This window comes from Opisthocomus hoazin, chromosome 7 (genome assembly GCF_030867145.1).
Source record: "Opisthocomus hoazin isolate bOpiHoa1 chromosome 7, bOpiHoa1.hap1, whole genome shotgun sequence".
Taxonomy (NCBI): Eukaryota; Metazoa; Chordata; class Aves; order Opisthocomiformes; family Opisthocomidae; genus Opisthocomus; species Opisthocomus hoazin.
The window spans coordinates 3,587,020-3,607,734 of NC_134420.1; the positions used below are offsets into that span (position 1 = coordinate 3,587,020).

At 40.7% G+C, this 20,715-nt stretch overlaps 1 protein-coding gene across 5 annotated transcripts in view; it reads left to right on the forward strand.

Moving 5' to 3' along the window:
• SHANK2 (SH3 and multiple ankyrin repeat domains 2) overlaps positions 1-20,715 on the forward strand; it is a 331,195-nt gene that overhangs the window by 95,288 nt on the left and 215,192 nt on the right. For 3 of the 5 annotated variants that reach the window (XM_075425301.1, XM_075425304.1, XM_075425303.1), the window contains exons 1-3: positions 3,804-3,987; positions 7,469-7,778; positions 12,456-12,625. In XM_075425301.1, coding sequence (XP_075281416.1) covers positions 3,951-3,987; positions 7,469-7,778; positions 12,456-12,625 — 517 coding nt within the window. In that variant the 5' untranslated portion in view covers positions 3,804-3,950. Of the gene's footprint in view, positions 1-3,803; positions 3,988-4,279; positions 4,360-7,468; positions 7,779-12,455; positions 12,626-20,715 lie in introns of those variants that run through there. The other 2 variants (XM_075425302.1, XM_075425300.1) reach the window with 2 other exon arrangements.

Below are 20,715 nucleotides of genomic sequence, written 5' to 3' on the forward strand. Positions count from 1 at the left end.
ATTGAAAAAGACAAAAGCGTGGCAATTGTAACTGTGTTCTGCAGTTGTCTGAGATGGGTTGGTGGGAGAATTACGCAAGAGGGTAGATTTGGTCAGATTTTTTTTTTTTTCTTTTTCTAAAGGCATTTAAGTTCCTAAAAACAGATCTTCAAGAGTATGTAAGTTACTGATTTCCATAGATTTCTAATGGAATTTATGAACTGAAATACGTATAAGAATTCGGGAGCCTGGTGTTACAAGTGTACGAAGAAATGCTAATCAAAATTACCTTAAGAGCCTATGTTTGGATTTCTGTTGAAGGTGGCCTTTTCTTCTCAGAGACATCCCCAGGCAGAGCTCTCAGCCATTTTCCTGAGCACCTACAGAAGCAGTAGGGAGATTAGGGCTTACCCTGCCTCTGTTTGGAAGGTTCTTTGTGATTTTTAGATTATGGATGCTAATGGCTTGTGGGCTATACTGTTGTGTGCTAGTGTAGTCAAATTATTAGTTTTTTCTCCTGAAATAATAATACCAGGAGTACCATCATGAAGCAGTAAAATCTTTCTGGAAAAGGTGGAAACTGCTGTAAGATTTTCTTTTTTATCTTCATAACACCACACATTTTAGGACTTCAGTTAAAATAAACGAATTTAGATAAGCTATTAGTGAAAAGTAGAAAAAATCAAAACCTGCAGCTACAAATAGTTCACTGACTTGCTCAATTGTCATATTTTCCAAATGTACAATAGTGTTTGTTGCAGCAAGCTCTGCCATGTAGGAATAAATTATATTTCCTGCGCTGGGGAAAAGACAGACAGTTAAGTGGAATAAAATGATCACTCATCAGGTGATAGATATGATAGCGTAGGTCAGAGAGAGTTCCCACAATTTCCATGAAACTCAATAATTTCAAGTGACTTTAATATTTTTTATAACACTGATTAGAAAGCTCTAGATGATGAAATGCTACAGCTCCAGCAGGAATCTAATAAAGAGACCCCCTGGGATTGATCTGGATTGACTACAGTTGCCTCTCTGGTTTTATTTTGCTGTATATGAACAGACATGAATGAGCACAATGGAGTTAACCCTTTCCTTGCCTGACTGCTGCGATTAGGTACTTGGGCTATCGTTGCTTTGAAACACTGACACTGGCATAAAGGAAAAGGCACTTTGAGGGTTCCACTCCCAGGTTTCTACACCGATGTCACTTCTCAGTAAAGCGTCCGGGACATTCTGCTGAGAGCTGAGATCCCATCCCTTTGGAGACAGCCAGTGCTTAGCCTGTGTGTAATTTTCTGTGATTGGTGGTGTGGTTATAAAAGCGCAGAACTGAGCATGGGGAGGCAGTGATTTTCTTCTTTTCCTGTGAGCATGACAGGTGATTCCCCTCTTGAAGTATACGGGGATCAGTCTGTGCTCTGTATCATCAATAAAGTGTATTGCCGTACACTGCGTGAAGTTAAGGTGCGCTCCCTAGGCAGCCTGTGCCCACGGGCGTTACAGCAATGCCTGGAGCTAAGGGAAACCGCGCAGCGGCACAGCCCTTATCTTACCATGCGGTTGCTGAAAGTAGGGATCACCAGCAAGCACCTGCCTACCTTCTGCAAAGGACTATCACAGCCGCCAGTAAGCAGAAATTAAGATTTCAGTCTCTTTCCTGAGCGTTTCGGGAACTGCTACCATAGAACTCGCTCCTGTTGGTCTCCATTTGGCCATCGAAACAGGAGTGCTACCAGCTAATAAGGCTTTCGTGCAGAATTCGTGAGCCCTCACGTACTGTTGGCTAAGTTTAGTTAGAAAGCACTATGGAAATGTAAAATATTATTAATAATTATAGCCCCTTTGTCATTTGTAGCTCCAAATATAATCGGGGGGATTGAATGAAGATGTTGGAAAAAGTAATGCACAGAAGCTGGTAATTCAAATTAGTGGCACGGTCGTTCTGGTGTAGCAGTTCTTGTTCTGGAAACGATATTGATTCTTCTGGGGAGCTAACTAATGCACATATGTATGAGTTAGCGAATAATGTTTCAAAGTTATTCTTTAGAAAGCTTTGCATCTTTTCAAAGTTAAGAAGAAAACTCTTTCTGTCAAATAAAGATGTTTAATGGAGTGCGTGTGCTGTGTCTGACATTTGCTCCAACAAGATTTCAACCTTCTAAGAATAGTTGCTTTTAAAACTAAATTGAACCAAAGCATGAAATTATATTAATTTAAAGAAATTTTCCTTTCTTTATAAATTAATAGCTATATAAACACTGCAATGTTAAACTAAGTTTAAACTGTTCAATTTATTTATGCTTATTAATTCTTTTCAGTGTTATGTTAAATATGAGATCATTATGCATACAGAGGTTAAATCCTTTGAGGTAATTTAATTTCTGTCTTTCTTGAAGCAGTTTTGTTAGTAAGAAAAAGAACTAATTTTCAAAGTAGATGCATTAACGAGCAGCAGAGAAGTCTGAAATGGAATAAATATTTATTAACTGTTATATAGTTCATACTATTTGAAGGCAGTTTTTTAATGTAGTTACTTTTTTTTTTTTTAACAGTGACTTTCCTATTCTTTGGAAACTTTATCTCTTACATTTAACTAATTATGCTAAAAAACTTTGTGTTTTTTAGCACCTTCCCCCTGCTTCCTGTCTGCCTGTTTCAGTTATTTGCTCTTCCTCTGGCAGCATGTTGGCACTGGCTGGCACAGCGATCTAGAGAATATTTTTCAGAATTAGTACTTAAAAGACTGCAATGGCTACATTGTTTATTTTCTGGCATCTGCACTGAATTTAGCGAAACGAGTTGGTCACATTTTCATATTTTTACCCTGTGAGAAAAGAAATTCTGTTTTATTCCAGTGCAGTGGAAGGGGAGTGGGAAATCCTTGTGCTTGTATCTCATCTGTTTCAGACTGGAATATAGGCCAGGTTAAGATACTCCGTTTAGTGGCAGTTTTATCTCCGTACTTAATGTGGTCATTGTGTGAAGCTTGGTGTGATTTGTACTTTTCCTCAAAGTGGCTCTTGGGAGCATTGCAGTAAGCAAACAAATAATAAATAGCAAAATGGAAATAATAAATAGCAAAAAGGAAATAATAAATAGCAAAAAGGAAATAGTAAATAGCAAAAAGGAAATAGTAAATAGCAAAACGTAGAGAGAGAAATAGCAAAAAGGAAATAATAAATAGCAAAAAGGAAATAATAAATAGCAAAAAGGAAATAATAAATAGCAAAAAGCAGAGAGAGAAATAGAAAAAAGGAAATAATAAATAGCAAAAAGCAGAGAGAGAAATAGAAAAAAGGAAATAATAAATAGCAAAAGGCAGAGAGAGAAATAGCAAAAAGCCTCTGTGCAGAGACTCAGCTGTGTGAGTTGAGAAGCTGAATGAGCTTCCCCAGCAGCTCCCACCTCTGCCAAGGCTTTCCCTTCCGCGGCTGCAGCCTGCGGAGCATCGCTGCGCAGCGCCTTTTCCCGCCTCGCTCCCCCCTGCCCTTGGCAAATGGGAATTTTGGGCCCCCTCGGAGCTCCGGCTGCCCGCACCTCCCCGAGCCCAGTGCTGGCTCCTGCACAAGCGCAGCGCCCGCGGAAGCCGGAGCACGGTCGGCAGGGCTGTGGCGGTGGTGTTCACATGACTAATGCTGTGAAAGATAGCAAGATTTTCCTTTTTTTTTTTTTTTTTTTTTTTTTGAGCAGCTCCAGTCTATGCACCGTTGGCTCCCAGCTGACAGACAGAATGTGGGGTGGGCTTTGTCACCGGAACGCTGGGTACCGCATGCCCAGCTATGCTCGCAGTTCCACAGTGCCCAGAAACCTGCTGCTTATGTCAGGGTGCAGGCAGCCTGAACACATAGAAATTGGGTAGCTTGATTTTTATTTTTTTTCTATTTTTTTTTCTTTTTTGCCTCTTTTTTTTTTTTTTTCCCAGCAAAGGTTGTATAATGAGGGGATTGCTGCTAAAGTAAAAAGGGAAAATGAAGTCTTTGTTAAATGCCTTCACAAAGAAAGAAGGTAAGCAATGAAAGCAGAACACTTTGATGTTTCAGACCGGTGTTTTCTTGTGTACATTTAATATGATCGGCTTAGTGACTCGATAATTAATCAATTCCTGCAATTTCTTTTTCAAAATTATTTTGTGTTAGACAGTCCATTTAGGCAGCTGGTTATGAAGGCTGGGTGTGACTTTATTCATTTTAGCTTTTTCTCTGAAGAGTCAAGTAGTTATAAAAATGTTTTTGTTCCCTGAGAAATGCTCTTGAAGACAGGCAAGGCATTGCCTAGGTGAATTTTGCCAGCGAATGGTGCTGAATTGCCCTTTCAGCTGCAGGAAATGCCAGGCAGCGAATTCTGAGAGCTGGAGGAAGGATTAAATGGTACTTTCAGGTATGCTTTTAGAGATGATAATTTTAAACTTTAGGGGCATGAAATGAGTTCAGACATTTTCATGTCGTTTGCTATCAAGTGTTTTTCCCAAACAAGTTTTGCAGCAGTTATACTTGTAGTTCTGACCATGGGGAAATATTAGGGAAAACCAGCGTCCAACAGGGGTTAAAGCGTGGACAGTTGCATTTCAGCATTCTGTGTTGTGGTTATTTTTTTATGGTGAAAATAATATAAATAATGCCGATAAGAAGCAGCTAAAAAAATATCCACCCACTTACAGTTTGCAGATTGCCGGGGAAAAGAAACAGTTGGGTGGAATATTAATCACTTTAGGCACGGAAATGCTTATTTTTAACTCTTTCTATAAAAGATTTGTGGTAGACACACATCAATTGGTGTAATTAGTTGTCCCCTTTCCTGTTTATTTTCTGTAGTAAAGGCTAATTTTGCTTGTAGCTCTCTCCTTAAGAACAGAACATTAATAGCAAAGCAAAAGCTAACTCCTAAATGGTCATGTAAAATCCTCCTAGGGTATGTAAGGGAAGAAGAATTCATTTAATCTGGTACCTGGAGAGCATGTACACTTACAAAACATCCCCTGTTTTGCAGTAGGAATCAGTGTGCCCTCTTTGTGTTTTCTAAAATCTGTCGGTATAAATGTGCTGACCGATCCTCCGTCCGTCCCGTCACCATGCCTGAGCACCGTGCCCCTCGTGCTCCCTCCCACTCCCGCCGGGAGATATCCCACCAACCTCTCCAAAGGGGCAGTAAACCTCCCCCAAATACTTAGTTTTATCAGTCTGTGGCCGGAAGGCTCGGCAGTCTGCTTGGAGTGTGACCTGTGCAAGTTCATGAAATATGAAAACCGAAAGGTCCGATCCGATTTTTACTGCAGTCTAAGGCAAACTTTGGTGACCCTAACGGAGCAGCATTAGACCTGCTGGTGGCAAACTTCTATGTGCAAAACGATCCCTGTATTCAGCTTTCTGTGCTTTCTCCTTCACTGGAATTATTACAGTAGCTATTCTGCTTTATTGGTCCTGGGAGAGACCCCTGTCTTCAGTGAAATAATTTCTAGAGCGATACTCAGAATGTCAGGAGCACAGGACTGCACAAACGGCACGTCCGTGTCGTGTACATCAATCTAGAGGAGCTGTACATGTCCCTTTTGGAAAGAAGTGCTGTGAGTTTTCGTGAAGTTAGTACTCACCAGGGCTTTCACCGAGACAGCTGAAGGACCAAGGTGCTTCCAGTGACATACTCTGCTGCTTTGAAACCTTAAAAAAATATGAAATACAAAAAACCTGGAATATTCTGAAAATTAGGCAGAGTTTCTGCCAGTTACTAGCATAAAAATTGGACTTGTGTCCTTTATCCCCTGTAACAGCTTTTAAAGACTACTTCCCTTGTTTCAGCCTTGTTTCAAATGAAATGTTACAGAAATGAGTTCAAAGCCCTTTCTCTCTGTGCACACTGTTCTCTTGTTTGATTGCTCTGATATTGTTGAGCTATTTACCAGAGGAAGCTGCAGCTCATTAGAAATACAAAGGACATTATTTTAAAATATTCAGAATTGCAATTAATCCTGAACTGATTCTAGTGAAAATTATATAAACCATTCTTTTACTTGCATTTCCATCTTTATTGTATGTTACAAATATGCTTTCAGTTTTGCTCTGAAACCTCACATTTTGCTGTGTTCTCTCAATTAAAGGCTGTATTTCAAGGCAGGACAGGTTGATTCCTATGTATATTCATATTTATGTGAATTTGTTTGCTTGCACAGTATGACAGACACTCTTATTCTGTTTTTGAAGGGTATTGAATGCGTAGACATTTCTGCCACTTTATAAATGGTACTTACTGGCACTTTAGACATGTAGGATGTTATTTTGTGGAGCTTCTTTCCCAACTGAAATACGATTTTTTGAGAAATACCACAGCTCAATGAAGTCCTCAGAATAATGCCTGGCTGCCTTTTGTCAGTTATACTGCTGTGACTTTTCAGATGTAAATACGTGCACTTTGGATCAAATCCTGCGACCCCATGAGTTCCACGGAAATAAATTAGTGAGAAAAGTTGCATGAATGGGGACCAAGGCAAGCGCAAGTTTTCAGGGTCAGACCCTTTATTACCTTGTAATATGCGTGGGAAATGCCTGTCGCATGTAGTGATAGCTGGGTACCTTTTATTAGGCAATTTCCCTTTTAAGTTGCGCTTGGAACAAACTGACCCCACTACAGGGAGAAAAGGAGATCTGGAAAATGCGGTGTCTGCTTGTAGAAATTCTTGTATGACTGCAGCGCTGTACCAGTAACACTGGTGAAGGTCTGGGCCCTCTGGTTTGTACTGGATATTTACTGCCCTTGCTTTTGTTTTCTGTTATGACTATTTCATGAAGTAGTGTGTCGGAGCCTTTGGATACAGTCGTGCTCTCTTTGGGACACAGCACGTGACGGAGTGAGTGTATTACCCTTGGGTAACGTGTTCTACATACAATAGTAATAGATGCAGTAGAAATGCCTAGATTAGAAAGAGAGGAATACCTAGGGATTGGAGCAATGTAATAGAGTTCTGCCGGGAGAAAAATCTGTGTCCTCAATTTTTAACCTGGAGGATGAGAATAAGGTGACTGTTAACACTACAGATTTCAGGTTAGGCCTGAACTTGCGGTGGAACGAAGTTCTCCCAGTTTGGGTGCCAACGGGGGAAGGAAGTTAGAAGATCAGGCATCAGAAATTCTGCTGGTCAGCCCTGTTCCGTGACTGTCTGATGGAATATGACAACATAGCACGAATAGGAACTTTTTGAGACTGAAACTTGTCAATAACGAAGTGTTTCCCATTTCCTAGACCCAGTTCAGACTGTTCAGCAGGCTCATGCCGCTGGTGTTGCTTGACTATTTATTGAAGCCAGTAAACAGGCTAATGTTGCCCAGTCCTTTTTGATTTTAGAGATAATGAATTCGATTAGCTATGCAGGTAAGGTAGAGCTTCTGTCTCTGCAGAAGAAACAATGCCATATGTTGCTGAATCTTTTTATGGGGTGGTAAACACATATGAACGGTGAAATCATCTGAGATCACCCTGCATGTCTTTCTTTACACAGTGCCCTTTAGAGAGGCTCCCACCTATTCAAACAGGAGGCGGAGACCCCCAAGCACCTTAGCAGCACCTCGGATCTTGCTTCGTTCCAACAGCGACAACAATCTGAACATCAACAACCTCCCTGAGTGGTCAGCCGCCTCTTCTGCTTCTTCACACCGCAGCCTTTCACCTCATCTGCTTCAACAGATGCAGAATAATCCTAATGGAACTGTAAAAACTGTGGGGAGTTACACTCCGTCCTCCCGGAGCCGATCGCCATCCCTGAACAGGCTGGGAGAGGATGCCAAACGGCAGCAGCACAGGCACATCAGGTGACATTTTGACTCTTTGCACAGCATGAGATGATCCTAATGTCATCATGCTGGACTACGATGTTCTCTTTTGTTATTTATATGCCCATTTTGCACTCTGTGTAGTATATAGGTAATAAAAATCTCAGCACAGTGGAGCATTGGAACGTGTCCAGGTGTGAATATTTTAGTTGGACACTCCAGTCAAAGCCAGCTGTTTCCTCACAGAGCTCCAGCAGCCAGACAGCCTTTACAGTTCAGCAAAGCTCAGCAGTGACTTCTCACCAAGTTTGCACTTCCAAATCAAGGTGCTAGTTCTCAAGATCTTTTAATAGTTGAAATAATGATTCTGTTTAACAGCAAAGTAAAATATTTCTGAGATACTTGGTCCCTTCTTGAAACTGCTGGTCGTGCCTGAAACTTATATTGCAGCTGCTGATAGGTGATGAAGCAGAGACTGTTTAAGATCTCCCTTCTGTGGATGTGTGCTGAACTATGGAGTAAAACAGAGGGAATAACGGGGGGAGTAGGTGGGGCCGTGTAAGAGGCTGGCCTAGGGCTAAGGGGACTCCTCGAGATTGTGATGGTAGATGCTATGGGCTTCTTTCATGATTATCCTTGCTGCAGGGTTTTGGATTTCATATGGCTTTGCTGCTCTTCCTTTCCTCTTGAATTACAAATGGGGTTTAGCAGGCACTCTCTGCAAATATCCTGCAGCGGTGTCACACTGGAGAGCAAATCCTGGCTAGTTAAAGTGATGTCGTTGGTGTTGTAAGTAACGTAATAAAACAGAGGATTGTGCCTAAGTTTTGATCACAAATGGGGGCTTCAGCTTTGTGAAACCGCTGTCCTGTGAGTAGGCAATGACAGCTTCACTTCAAGGAGGACTCGGGAACTGCATCTGTCAAGTGTGCGAGTGATGGAGCTGCACCAGGATGAGGGGTTAAAGCACAGGGCTGCAAAAGTGAAGGGAAGTAGAGCTGAGTACCGATGGGGAGAATTAGAGCTTAAAAGTTTGAACCAAACACATTTAATTCAATGGTGATGTAGAATGTCGGGCTTTGTCTGTCCTGTTTCCTAATATCAAAAAGCGCTGTTCAGAGTAGAAAAAGACATGAGCATTGGTAAGAAATGCAGCTGTTGCTTTCTCTTTGGCATTTGTAGGTGTAATGGAGCTTTACTTGAGTCGTGAAGGCAGTAAAAGAAGATGTCATGTAGTCGAAGCTGTCACCTGTTCCCTTGTGCATTCTCCTTCCCTCCTTGGCTCTAGGCACCCAAACCGACAAGCACTGTTTGTGGTAGTCACAGTGCTGCTGGCGAGTGGAAATTTGGTGCGTTGTAAAAAAAAAAGCTGTCTGAAATGCAAGAATCCCTGGAGGGAACAGGACACAAATTTCTTATGCCAGTGGTTTCATGCAGTAGGGCTAACTCATCCGACCTTGTTGTATGTTACAATAATGGCAAAACCTCATCTGGTTATAATTTGGGTGACGCTTCTCACAGCGACCCGTTTCAGCTTAAACCCAGGCTGTCTGCAGCGAGGCTTCGCGTAGGTGAGGAGGGGGTGGCAAGGTCTTTTCGGAGAGTGAGTGCCCCCACTGGGTACTGCTGATGCCACTGGAGTGGGAGGGTTTACCTTAGAGTCAGTGATTGTTTGAGCTGGAAGGGATAAAAAAAATGCCTTTTCATCGATATTCCTGGGATAACACACTTCTAAAGTCTTGAAGTATAAACAATCCTTTGAGGTAGGCGGGGAAGAATTGGAAAAGATTCTTGAATAAGCAAACATTTATTTGCTTCGACTTTATTCAGCCACTTTTCCGTTTCTGAAAGCATGTGATTTTCCAAACTAGCAGAAATGATAGTGGAAACCAATTTAATGCCTGAAATTTTGTGGAAGTAAGACTTTGATCTTTCGCTTAGTGCATCAGTATCACAGCCACTTACACTGCTACCCAGCTGCAGAATTTCATAGGTACCATCAAGATTTGTGTCAGCAATGTCCAGAGTACGTACAAGTACTGAGAAGAGAGCTGGAGGCTCGCTAGATTTGAAGACAAGAGGGTTGTATGTACAGTTTTTCCTGCGAGCAATGCCTTTTTCAGTCATGAATGGCACCTTACGTGACACTTCCCTCACAGATTTTGTTTAACTGTGTGGCCACCTCTTGCTGTCAGCTGTATGTGGGAATTGTTGCTGTCTCTTCTGATTATTTGCAAATAATACATTCACCACAAAGCTATTGTTCCCCTTAGATGAAAAAAGCCCTTTTGACATAGCAGTGGATTGGGTTCTGGAGCAGAAGCAGCCTGAAGGGGTAGGTTAATTAATGAGGAAGGTTAGAGTACGACAGAGGGGTTAATGAGGTTTGTGGGGTTTGCACTGTGGAAAGGCGAGGGCTGAAAGGTGATGCTGGAAGGGCTTGATGTGATCTTTACAGCCTGGGTGGCTCAGGTGTTTGTCTTTTCATGAGGCCGCTGCTTTTCATACCGGCCTGGTTTGGGGGGTGGGAAGGGGCAGTGGAACTGGCGCCCTTCCTGGGGAATTTGTCCACGGTGATTAGTGAAAGGAGGTGCTGGCATAGTCTCAGTCAGGGCTGAGCCATCAGGGATGGCCACCTTCTTCTGGGTGAGAGGGAAACGTGTCCACACATCTTCTGAAATCTCTGCATCCTCCTCATGCCCCTGCGTGGCTTGGGACTTGCTGGGCTGCTGGGAACCCAACCTGGGATCAAGGGAAAAGAGGGAAGATGTTTTTTAAGAAGCCACCTCTTCCCTGTTGCAGTCCGGATTTCCAGCCTGTCCCGTGAGAAATGGCGTATTCAGTGTGAAGGTTAAATGTGCCATTTCCCCATCCTCTTTCAGTAAGACAGAAAAGAGGAGGTTGAGATAGAATATTAAGAAAAAATTCTTTTCTGAAGAGTTGTGAAGCATTGGAACAGGCTGTTCAGGGCAGTGGTGGAGTCACCATCCCTGGACTGGTTCAAAAAACGTGTAGACGTGGCACTTCAGGACATAGTTTAGCAGGCATGGTGGTGTTGGGTTGACGGTTGGACTTGATGATCTTAGAGGTCTTTTCCAACATTAGTGATTCTATGATTCTATGGAAGTGAATGAATCTTCTGTGATAGGAGTTGAAGAAAATGCTGGGCCATGACACTGTGAATAGCTGCTACCTGGCTGCTACCAGACTAGGCGGAAATACAGCTCAATACACATGGAAATTGGATGTTTACAGATGCGGGGTTTTTTCATGGTGATGGCGGTTTCTTCGCTTGTAAGGAAAAAAAAATGGAGCAAAAGAACTGAAACCTGAACTTCATATTTTCCTGTCTTCCCTTCAACAACTGCAAGAGTTGGCTGAGGTTGCTGATGCAAACTCCATCATCACAGACGTGCAGCCAGAGCTCAGTTTTAAACTCTTAAGCATGGCTTATCTTTATTAGCACCTGTTCACAGTAATAGAAGAACAAAACAATGAGGTAAAAGGGGGATGCTATTCCAAATGGTGAAGAAGTTACTGCAGAAAAATGGAAGTGTTCCTGATACGAAAGATCCACTATGTTGGTTTTTACCAGACAACTTCTTCTTTACATATATTGAGAGCCTTATTGGCTCCTATTCTGGTAGGGGCGAAGAAACAGTAACCTCCAGTCCTCGTACTTCATTTTGCTTATAGCAGTTTGAGATCTCTTCTTTCTCCTTACAAGAAAGTAAGCGGAGTCTTGCAGTGCTAGACCACCATTAAATCATTCTTCTTCCTTTGGTACTCTATCTTTTTCCTGTAAATCTTTATGAATATTCTTTCTAGTGTATATTTTCTATTTCTAGACTTTCTGTGCAAGACCTCACATTTTCATGGTTTTTTTTAAAGTTGAATGATGGTGCATTGCAAGTTCGTTACCGTATCTCCTGTAGGTTTGCCACCCTCTTTAATGCTTGTTCTTTCTCTTTTTGTATATTTTTGACAGTTCACTCAGTTTTGTTGAGGTTTAGTAATTATGCATTGTTCACTGGCTTTCAGTAATTTCTTCTTTGTACACTGTTCGTAGATTGTGTGTTGCTTGATGACCTGTGGTTTACCTGGGCATACCATTCTGAAGTCAGCGGGAGGGCTATTGGTTGCCTTCAGTAAGAAATGATCGTTTGAAGGTTATGTTAGTCAGAAGAACCATGCTTTGTGCAGATTTAAAATTTAGCTCTAGGCCTTGGAGTGGTGAAGTAGCTTGATTATGCAGTCCATTCAGTTAATAATTCAGTTGTCCTGATTGTTGAGCTAACGTTACAGTATTACAAAGCTATTAATTCCCAACAATAATTGTGAATACTGATGTTTTAAAGTCTTTCTGACAAATTGTGATGTTTGTAATGTGTGATCTGCATATAAATTTCAAACTTTATTAGGGTTTGTGAAGGTGCAAGTTTAGTTTGCAGAAAACCTAAAAACTTTAGTGTTATGTGTTTTCTTCTTTAGGCCATTAAGGTCAGATAAATATTGATCATGTTTCATATTGAAAGATTTCAACCTTTAAAAGCCCGTGGTTAGGATGAAAAATGTGTATTTTTAATTCGGGGTTAGATGTCTTACTGCAAGACAGTTGTTATTCACTGCTTAATTTAATCCTGCCAATGTGATGGTAAATGTTTAACTTTGCCCATTTTAAATAACCAGCTAGTGTTTTTAAATTTCCATTTCCAGTGCCGTTTACAGTCCTAGTGCCAACAAGGATACTCTGTCTGCCTTGGATTATCAGGGTCCAAAACGCAAGCTTTACAGTGCTGTACCTGGAAGACTTTTTATTGTCGTAAAGCCATATCAACCTCAAGGAGAAGGGGAAATTCATCTGCACAAGGGAGATAGAGTCAAAGGTGAGTATGTAATTGATTTTGAATGAACATTTTTTTTCTGCTGGATGGAAATTTTATTTTAAAATTCGCTTCTATTTTAGGGGGAGAAAAAAATCTCTTCAGTAGAAGTGCTTTTATGTCTTTGTTTCTTTACAGGGTATTTTACTCCTAGTTCTATTTTATAGCCAATGCATATTCAGCTACTGTTTTAACTGTAAGTGACTTCAAGACTACTACTAAAATTCAGGAATAGGTGCAGCAATAGCAGCATTGTCTTTTACACAGAGCACGTAATTTGCATTATAGAAAGACAGCTCCAGGGCTTTAAAAAGTTGTAAACATGTCAGCTATCTAAGCAGCTCAGGAAGGAAACAGGGGTAAGGTCAAGTCTGTTTCAGCCCTTTCCTCAACCAGCAATTTATTGGTTAAGTAGAGGAAGTCTCCTTGTGAGACCTAGGATAAGTAGGTACTGTAATATTTTGTAAATACTAACACTGTAAATATTTTGGGGAAGAAGTGTGGCAGTGCATGTATAATTTCTGTCTGCTGGTGCACTTCCCAACTAAGAATATGTTAAAATCGAGGCCAAACTTTGTGTTATTATTCTGAAGACAGTAAGGACGTCTGGGTACGGCTGAGAAAGCGGGCGATGTGGTTGACAGGTTTGACCTTCCTAAGGGTGCGCCGTTACACAGTTTCAGCTGTGGTTTTGCACATCCAGGTGAAACAGGTCATGGAATAAAAAGACTTTCTGCTCAGTCCATACAAACCAAATACCACCTATGGAAATCAAGTAAAAGGGAATAAATTCAGTGTCCTAAATAAAAGTGTTAAGCAGTTGAAATATTTGCTTGCAACTGAAACTAGTTATCTTACAAAGGAAAACTTCAAACATCTCCTCCCTTGAGCCTGTAAACAGTAATTGGAAAAAAATGGGGAGCCATTAGAAGGTATTTTTGTATTTTTATTCTTGGAGGTGGCTGATTCTGAAGCGTTTGTGGGTTTAATAATTTTTGTTATCAAAGCCTACAGAAGGTGTAGGACAGAAATCTGAAGAATGCTGCACTTAAAACGTATGCAAGATTCATTTTAAATACAAGGCTGAAGGAGGAAGGTTAAATTTAGGAGAGCTGGCAATGTCTGTAGGGCTGAAAAGAGAATTCTGCAGTTCTGAGAGTTGGTGCCCTGATCAGGTAGGAAGCAATGATTATGATCTAAAGAAACAGTGCACATGAACTTTTGGAAGAGCCCATGTGAACACTTTACAAAACATGATGTAGGTTCCCAATTAATGGAAGCTACCTAGGCTAGAGTAACATTAATAGAAGGCACGCAAAGCTCTGAGGTTATAGAATTTCTTGGGAATGCCAAATATAAAATAAAATCAACTTGTAAAACCCAGAAACCATCTTCAAATTCAAACAAAATTGACAGAGCTTTGCATGGTTTGGGAACCAGCTTTGCCAGCGCCCAGTGTATGAGAATAAATGCAAGAGAGGTAAGGTGCAGTAGCACTTCATAAAAGCCTTCAAGGGTGAAAAGAATGGGTACAATCTAGAGAGAGGTAAAGCTAAATAATGAGTAGCTATCATGGAAAAATGTAAAGCGAATTAAAAGCAAATATGATCTTTTAATGCTTATACAAAAGAATACTGGCTCTTGGGTTAAAATGTGAAGCCGTGGGGTCTTCTGTGTGGAGTTCTCTGTGGAAGGGTGGAGGAACAAAACAGTTGAGAAAGATACTTTTTGGTCAATTACAAGAAAATGAAAAAATTGTTGCATATAGTGGTGGGAAAAAAAAAGATTTTAAAAAGCGAGACTTAAGCACACCCCAGCAGTCTTTGCTGGTTCGTAATCTCGGAAAATTTAAACACCACCAGGAGGAATTGCCAGCACCTACAAAGGCTGAAATTTTAGGGGTCATGAGTGATACTACATAACTTTCTACACTGAGTGTGACTGCAGAGATCTAGGAGATGCCCATAAAGAACGAGTATGGTTGAGCACCATCATCTATTCTTTGGGGGACATTACACACAGTTGTGTTCGATTGACTTGCTGGATTTAAAGATGTAGCAATATTTTTTGTTTATGTACGGCACATAAGATCAGCAGAGATTCTTGCCACCAGAATAAAACAGTAGAGACCCCAGGCAGTTCTGGTGAAAGACAAGAGAGAAAATGTGTTTCCTGGCAAAAGAGGAAACAGTGCAACAGGCTGCCTGGGATGCTGAATTTTGTAGAGGCATTCATCATCTGGCTGCTTCTTTACATTAGAGTCTGAGGCTATTATATGCAAAAATATCTCAAGAATAAGGGATTTAGATTTCAATGAAGAGTCTAATATTTTTAAAAAATGAGTTCAGGAGCCCTTGGCTCTAAGTTGTTATGAGAGTAACTGGAAAACAATGCAAGAAGAAAATAGTCTTTTTGAAAACAAAACTTTCAAAATCTTCCTACAACGGTATGATGTAACCTTGAGACCAAGGATTTTTGTGGGGGACACTAACCAATGAATGTCAAAATGCTGAAATAGAAAATGAGATTGTGTCTAGTCTGGGAGTTTTGTATCTTTATTTATGGGGGAAATCTATGTTTACTGAAACGGACTATAAATTAATTATTAGTGTTAGAAAAAGGGGGATGTGCCCATCCAACATCAGATCATCCCTGCAGGGATTATTTTTTCAGTTTTGAGTACATGATTTGCACATTGAATTAAGATCTGGCAGAGGTCTGGCATTTGCAGACAAACTTGTTTTAGAGTATTTTATAGAACTTTGATGCAGTAAAGTCTAGTGAGATTTCTATACACGTCAGTCTGCTTTTAGAAAAAGTTTGGAAACAGAAAAAGTGCACATAGGGATTGTCAGTGTTAATACTTGGGATAAAATCTTGTGAAGCGTGATTTAAGGCTGTTTGCATAGCAAGGCTGGAACACCGTGTGACAGACTCCCATTGCTCATCAAAGGAAAAACTTCCAGAACAAGACCAAATCCTATTTCGTGTTACCATGTCAGTGGTTCCTCAGCTGTCGCAAAAAATCTGTCACAATGAACACAACAAGGTCATGTAGAGAATGAAGAGTCCAGGTAAAAAGACAGTGATGTTTTAAAAAGGTCTCAGTTGTGTAACAGTGTTGAGGAAGCCATTCGAATTTAGCATATGTGACAAAAATCCAGGTTCAGCTGGATCTGGATTCATGTTCCTTTTCCAGTCAAAATGTAATTATTTATAGAGAATAAAAAAAAATCACTCTGATGTGAGAGACTGATGGGCTCCCTTTCCACCGTCCAAAAGCACAGGCAATAGAGCTCTTAAAATACTCAGTACTTCTGGGGTGCTATGGGAGTTTCAGAACCACTGGTCATAAGGAGGTCCTGCTTTTTTTCCTCTTTCTGAGCAGAAATTCCACTTGGTACCAGATAAATTTTTTGTCTTTTAGAGCCTTACTTAGAAAGACCATGATCCTGTCAGCACTGAGATTTTGATTTTCTGGGGGCACACATGCCTGTATGGGGTTTAGCAACTCACTGTGTGCAGTGCTGGAGGAAGTGAAACAAAATTAAATGCCATGGAATTTAAATTTCCCTCCCTTTGGAAACACCTTAGCCTCACTTTCAAGATATAAAAAAAGCTTTGTCTTAGCCTCTCACCTCTGCCAGCTTGACAGTTTCTCTATAAAACCCGGATGCTGAAGTACCGGCTCCTTGGGTGGTTTTGGGGGATTCAAAGGTGTGTTAGCATCTGCTATGGGATTCTGACCCTGGGGTGATGCTCGTCATATCCACATCCCATGAGACTAATCGCAATAAAGAAGTAGCAAAGCACTTATCACGGGGATAAAACATATTAGAGAAAGGGTTTAGCTGGGAAATGTTTTTATGGATTTTCTTTTTTAACTTGGTAGAATTATAAGGGTCACAGAGAGGGATGAATTCCTAAAGTCTTGATTAAAAGTGCTTTCATCAGATGAAGAAGATTTTTTTTTTCTTTCTAAAACCGCTAGAGCTGTGCGAGTGACAGTAGTTCACAGTGTGTGATACAAGAAACTGCTCAGAGAAAGCTGTGAATGGGCAAGGTCCAAAAAAAATGTAACTAAATGAAATGGTCTTGTATTAATAGGATATTACGTAGCCTGCACAAAAATACCTGCTTTATTTTTAGTTGTTAGTCATACGTACTGACATCATTTGTGTGTCTGCCGCTCAGGAGAGAAGGGCCGTGCCTGTTGTAAAAATAAATCTGGTATCCATTTGTAGAAAAACAACCCTAATGTTATGTTTTCACATGAATGAAGAAGAGCTAGCTTCATTTCTCACTGCAACACTTTTGACATATTTTGTTTCTTTCTTCATTTTATATCTAAAAGTCCATAGCAATAGATCTGCCACAATCCAAACACATGTGTATATAAAGTATCTGTAAGATGTATTTTAATAGGCCTTTGCGTTGCTAAATTGAATTCTTACACAGGAAATCAAGTGGCGTCTCTTATAACAAAACTCAGATGTAAGAAGATAATGTGATGCTCCAGAGTTCTTTATGAGCGAAGAATTAGCAATTGTCTGTGCCATGAAGGTAAATCAGTACAGAAGTATCTGTGCATCCTGGAGAAGGTTACCTGCGATTCAAATCCGTACTAGCGTAGCAGATACGAGCTCCGGGTACCAATCAACGTGGCGCAGACAATTGCCTCTCACTTAGAAACAAAACAATCAAAATGGTTTTCAGAATCTCTTATATTAAAACGTACTTGAAATGTGTAGGAATTACCCCTCGCTGACCTAGAAAGAAAAAACCCCCATAGTTGTTTAATTCAAATACTTTGAGAACTTTTGAAGTCTCACCCTGCTCACAGTTTTGTTTTCCTTGTCTTTCCGTGTGTTTTTATTACAGCTTTTCCATTTGTCATGTGATTTCTAGTTATTTCCTCCAATTTTCAGGTCCCAGATTATAGTGTAGTTTGTCCATGGGTGGCTTCCAGCTGTAGGTTTTTACTTTTCTCTCTTTTTTTTTTTTGTTGCCTGCCCTGATAGTACGAACTCCTTGCTTTCACCTGGAAGGCAAACAGAATACAGGGCTAGTTCTGGAAAATGCTCAGCTTCTTTAATTCTACTGCGATTAAACAAATTTTCTAGTGCTTAGCATCTAGAAAAACAGGGAGTTATTCCAGGATCTCAAATACGCTCCAACAGACTTTTTCATGAACCTTCTGAGATGCCTTTGGTATGGGCACAGTTTGCACATTGGAAAAGACTTTACCACAACCGAGGTCTGTTCTCAGCTGCGTTCTCCGGGGTCAGAGAAACGGTAGTAACTCAGTAGTAGCGATTCAAGCATCTGTTCTAGGCAGAAAGTCAGTAGTTCTCAGTCTTAGAAATATTGACCCTTGCGACACTACGTTTTTTTCAGTGTGGTCTCAGCCAGTAGGGCAATCCAAATATACCGCTAACATTTTCATTTCTTGTGAAACCTACTTGTAAGGAATTTTGAAAAAGAAAGATCATTAAACCCCTGCTGTGCTTGAAGATACTGCCAACAGACAGTGCCTGTGGGCAGGAGGAAAGTTGGTCTCCCAGGCTTTTGCACTCGTTAGATTAGTAAATAAAGTACTGGAAAGGGAAGAGCCTCAGAAATGCTGTTTTGTTCCTTAAAGAGCATTTTGTACCTTGTGTGAATAAGTATGACAGCAAAATTTAACCTAAGAGGTTTGCATAACCATTGTTTTGCTACTCTTTTATATGAAGGATGAAATTAATGTGAAATGGAATATTAATCTTACCCAGATTCATTGGACTATTTTGCTTCCTTACTGTCTCCTGACTTGATTGGTTTGATTTAAATTCCTAGCATAAATAATTATGACTCATGACATAATAATCCAACTCATTTCTTCAAGTTGCTTGTATCTGAAGAGCGGGAGAGAGTTGTGCTGATACATCAAAGTGTTGTAACACAGAGACGGCCTTGCTCCCGCTCCAGCAGGGAAGCTCTTGCTGTCAAGACTGTGAGAAAGTGATTAGGACGCAAGACTATCTGCAAATCCCCATCATTTTAGGTCCTGACTACTTAAAGCCAGCCTCTCTTCAGTAGTCAGTAACTGGCCTGAAATACTCAGTAAGGGGGGAGTACAGAAGACTGAGAGGAGCTGCGAATGGTGTATGAGCACACTAGCATAGTCTGACACAGTAGTACAGGCTCCAGATCTAATTTGGTTTGGGACCTCTGCTCAGATTAATGCTCTTCACTCTTTGTCTCCCTGGCCTGTAGTTTGGGTGTCACAGTGGAGAAGAGCAAACTTGACTCTGTTTGCGCCTTCCTCAACAGAGATGGTGATAAACGTTACAAGCAGAGGGATTTTTCCAATGCCTGATTTGAATTTCTGCCCAAAATTCAAATCAGTGCAGAAGATTGGTTTCTTACACTGTTTTTCTCTCTCCTTATACTGTTTTCCTCTCTCCTTCACTTTCCCCAAACTATTTAAGAGACACCCAAATAACAGGAAGAAGTTGATCTTCAGAGAAAGTTGTGGCAAAGATAAAAAAGGAAGGGAAAAAAAATATACTGGGCCAAATCTTGAACAGCATGGCTCATTCAGTTCTCTTTCAGCTGAGGCCCGCTTCCTCAGGTTTAGAGGATTATGTGCAGATTATTGTATTTGTAGATTTTGATTTAGTGCTTGGTTGCTCTGTTAATAGTCACTGTCATCTTCTCATCCCAAGATCCTATTCCTGAAGATTGTTTGCACTGTTTCTTTCTTGAGAAAGTAGAGGTGATAAAAGGTACAAAGCTGGTTTAAGTCAGGAGCTAGCCTAACACTGATTGTGGCCACGGTGGTTTGGGCTGGTGACATGCGCCCAAAACCTGAAGCTGAGGCTCCTTAGTCTTGATGTCTGCTTGGTGGCCATAGGGACTGATGGGACATGACCAGGAGGTGTGCAGTAAGCTCAGGGTATGGCGGGTGGACTGTTAGAAGTCAGGTAATTAAATACTGAATTACAGGTAGGTAAGGTTGCTTTTCAGATAAACCAGCAGAGTCGCTTGGATTGTAGAAGGGTAAAGTCCTTGCAGCCACAGTTGGATCACATTTTTGTTTTGGAGGCAAAACTGGAAGTTAAATGTGAGTTTATAAAAATGAGGAGTATTTTCTGTCTGTGTTATTTCTGCAATTTAATTTCTGTGTGAGGTCCCACAGCCTAAGATGGGAAAGAACTGCTGAATTTGGTTCTCCACTAAAAGAAATGTCTGTGGAGCCGCAGTTGAATCTGACTGCTCAGGTCAATTGTACAAGATCATTAACTGCGGATACACAGGGCTTTCCTCCAGATTGTACGTGGACTGCACTAGAACATTTTCTACATGGAAGCTGGGGCACAGTCATTTGTTTGCATGCCAGAGGCCTGAACGTGGTTGTCGTCGGGGTGATAGACGATGACTTCCTTTCCAGTCCTGTTGCACTGATCTCAAGTTATGTCGGTGCCTCTTGATTTGAGTTTTGGAGAGCCAGAAGCAGTCTGCCCGTAAGGCAGAGCAGACAGATCCTGTTCATCATAACTCACAGGAAGGGAGGGATATCTGTCAGGAACAAGGAGGGGTAGATAAAGAAACAGAGTAAAATTTAAACTGAAAGCAAATTTTAAGAAAAATATCTCTTTAAGAGAGAGCAAGGTTTAGCAGTAACTTGTGCTGAACTTCATATATGTTGTGTGTAAAGTCTGAGTGAAGTTACACTTCAGATGCAGAGAACTGTCACTCTGCATAGTACTTGTCTCTTAATATTGTTTTCTGTTTACCTGATTGTGTGCAAAAATAGATTAAACATTGAGTTTTTGTTTATGATGATAGGTATAAGTAGGAAATAAGTTTCCATTACAACTCAAGGTTAGGATCACACGTGTTTAAGTTGTAACTGCTTTAGGGGCTGTTTTCAGCAAAATAGTTTTCAGCATTGAAATAGGTGTTCTTGCATAGTTTATCTGTCGTATGGAAACTCCTTCCAAAAGGCAAGTAATTCAGAAAAATTTACATCAGACAACAGTTATTTCTACAACAGAAAAGCCTAAATTATTATTTTAAGTATTTCTGAGAGAAAGAAGCTAGGTCTCTAC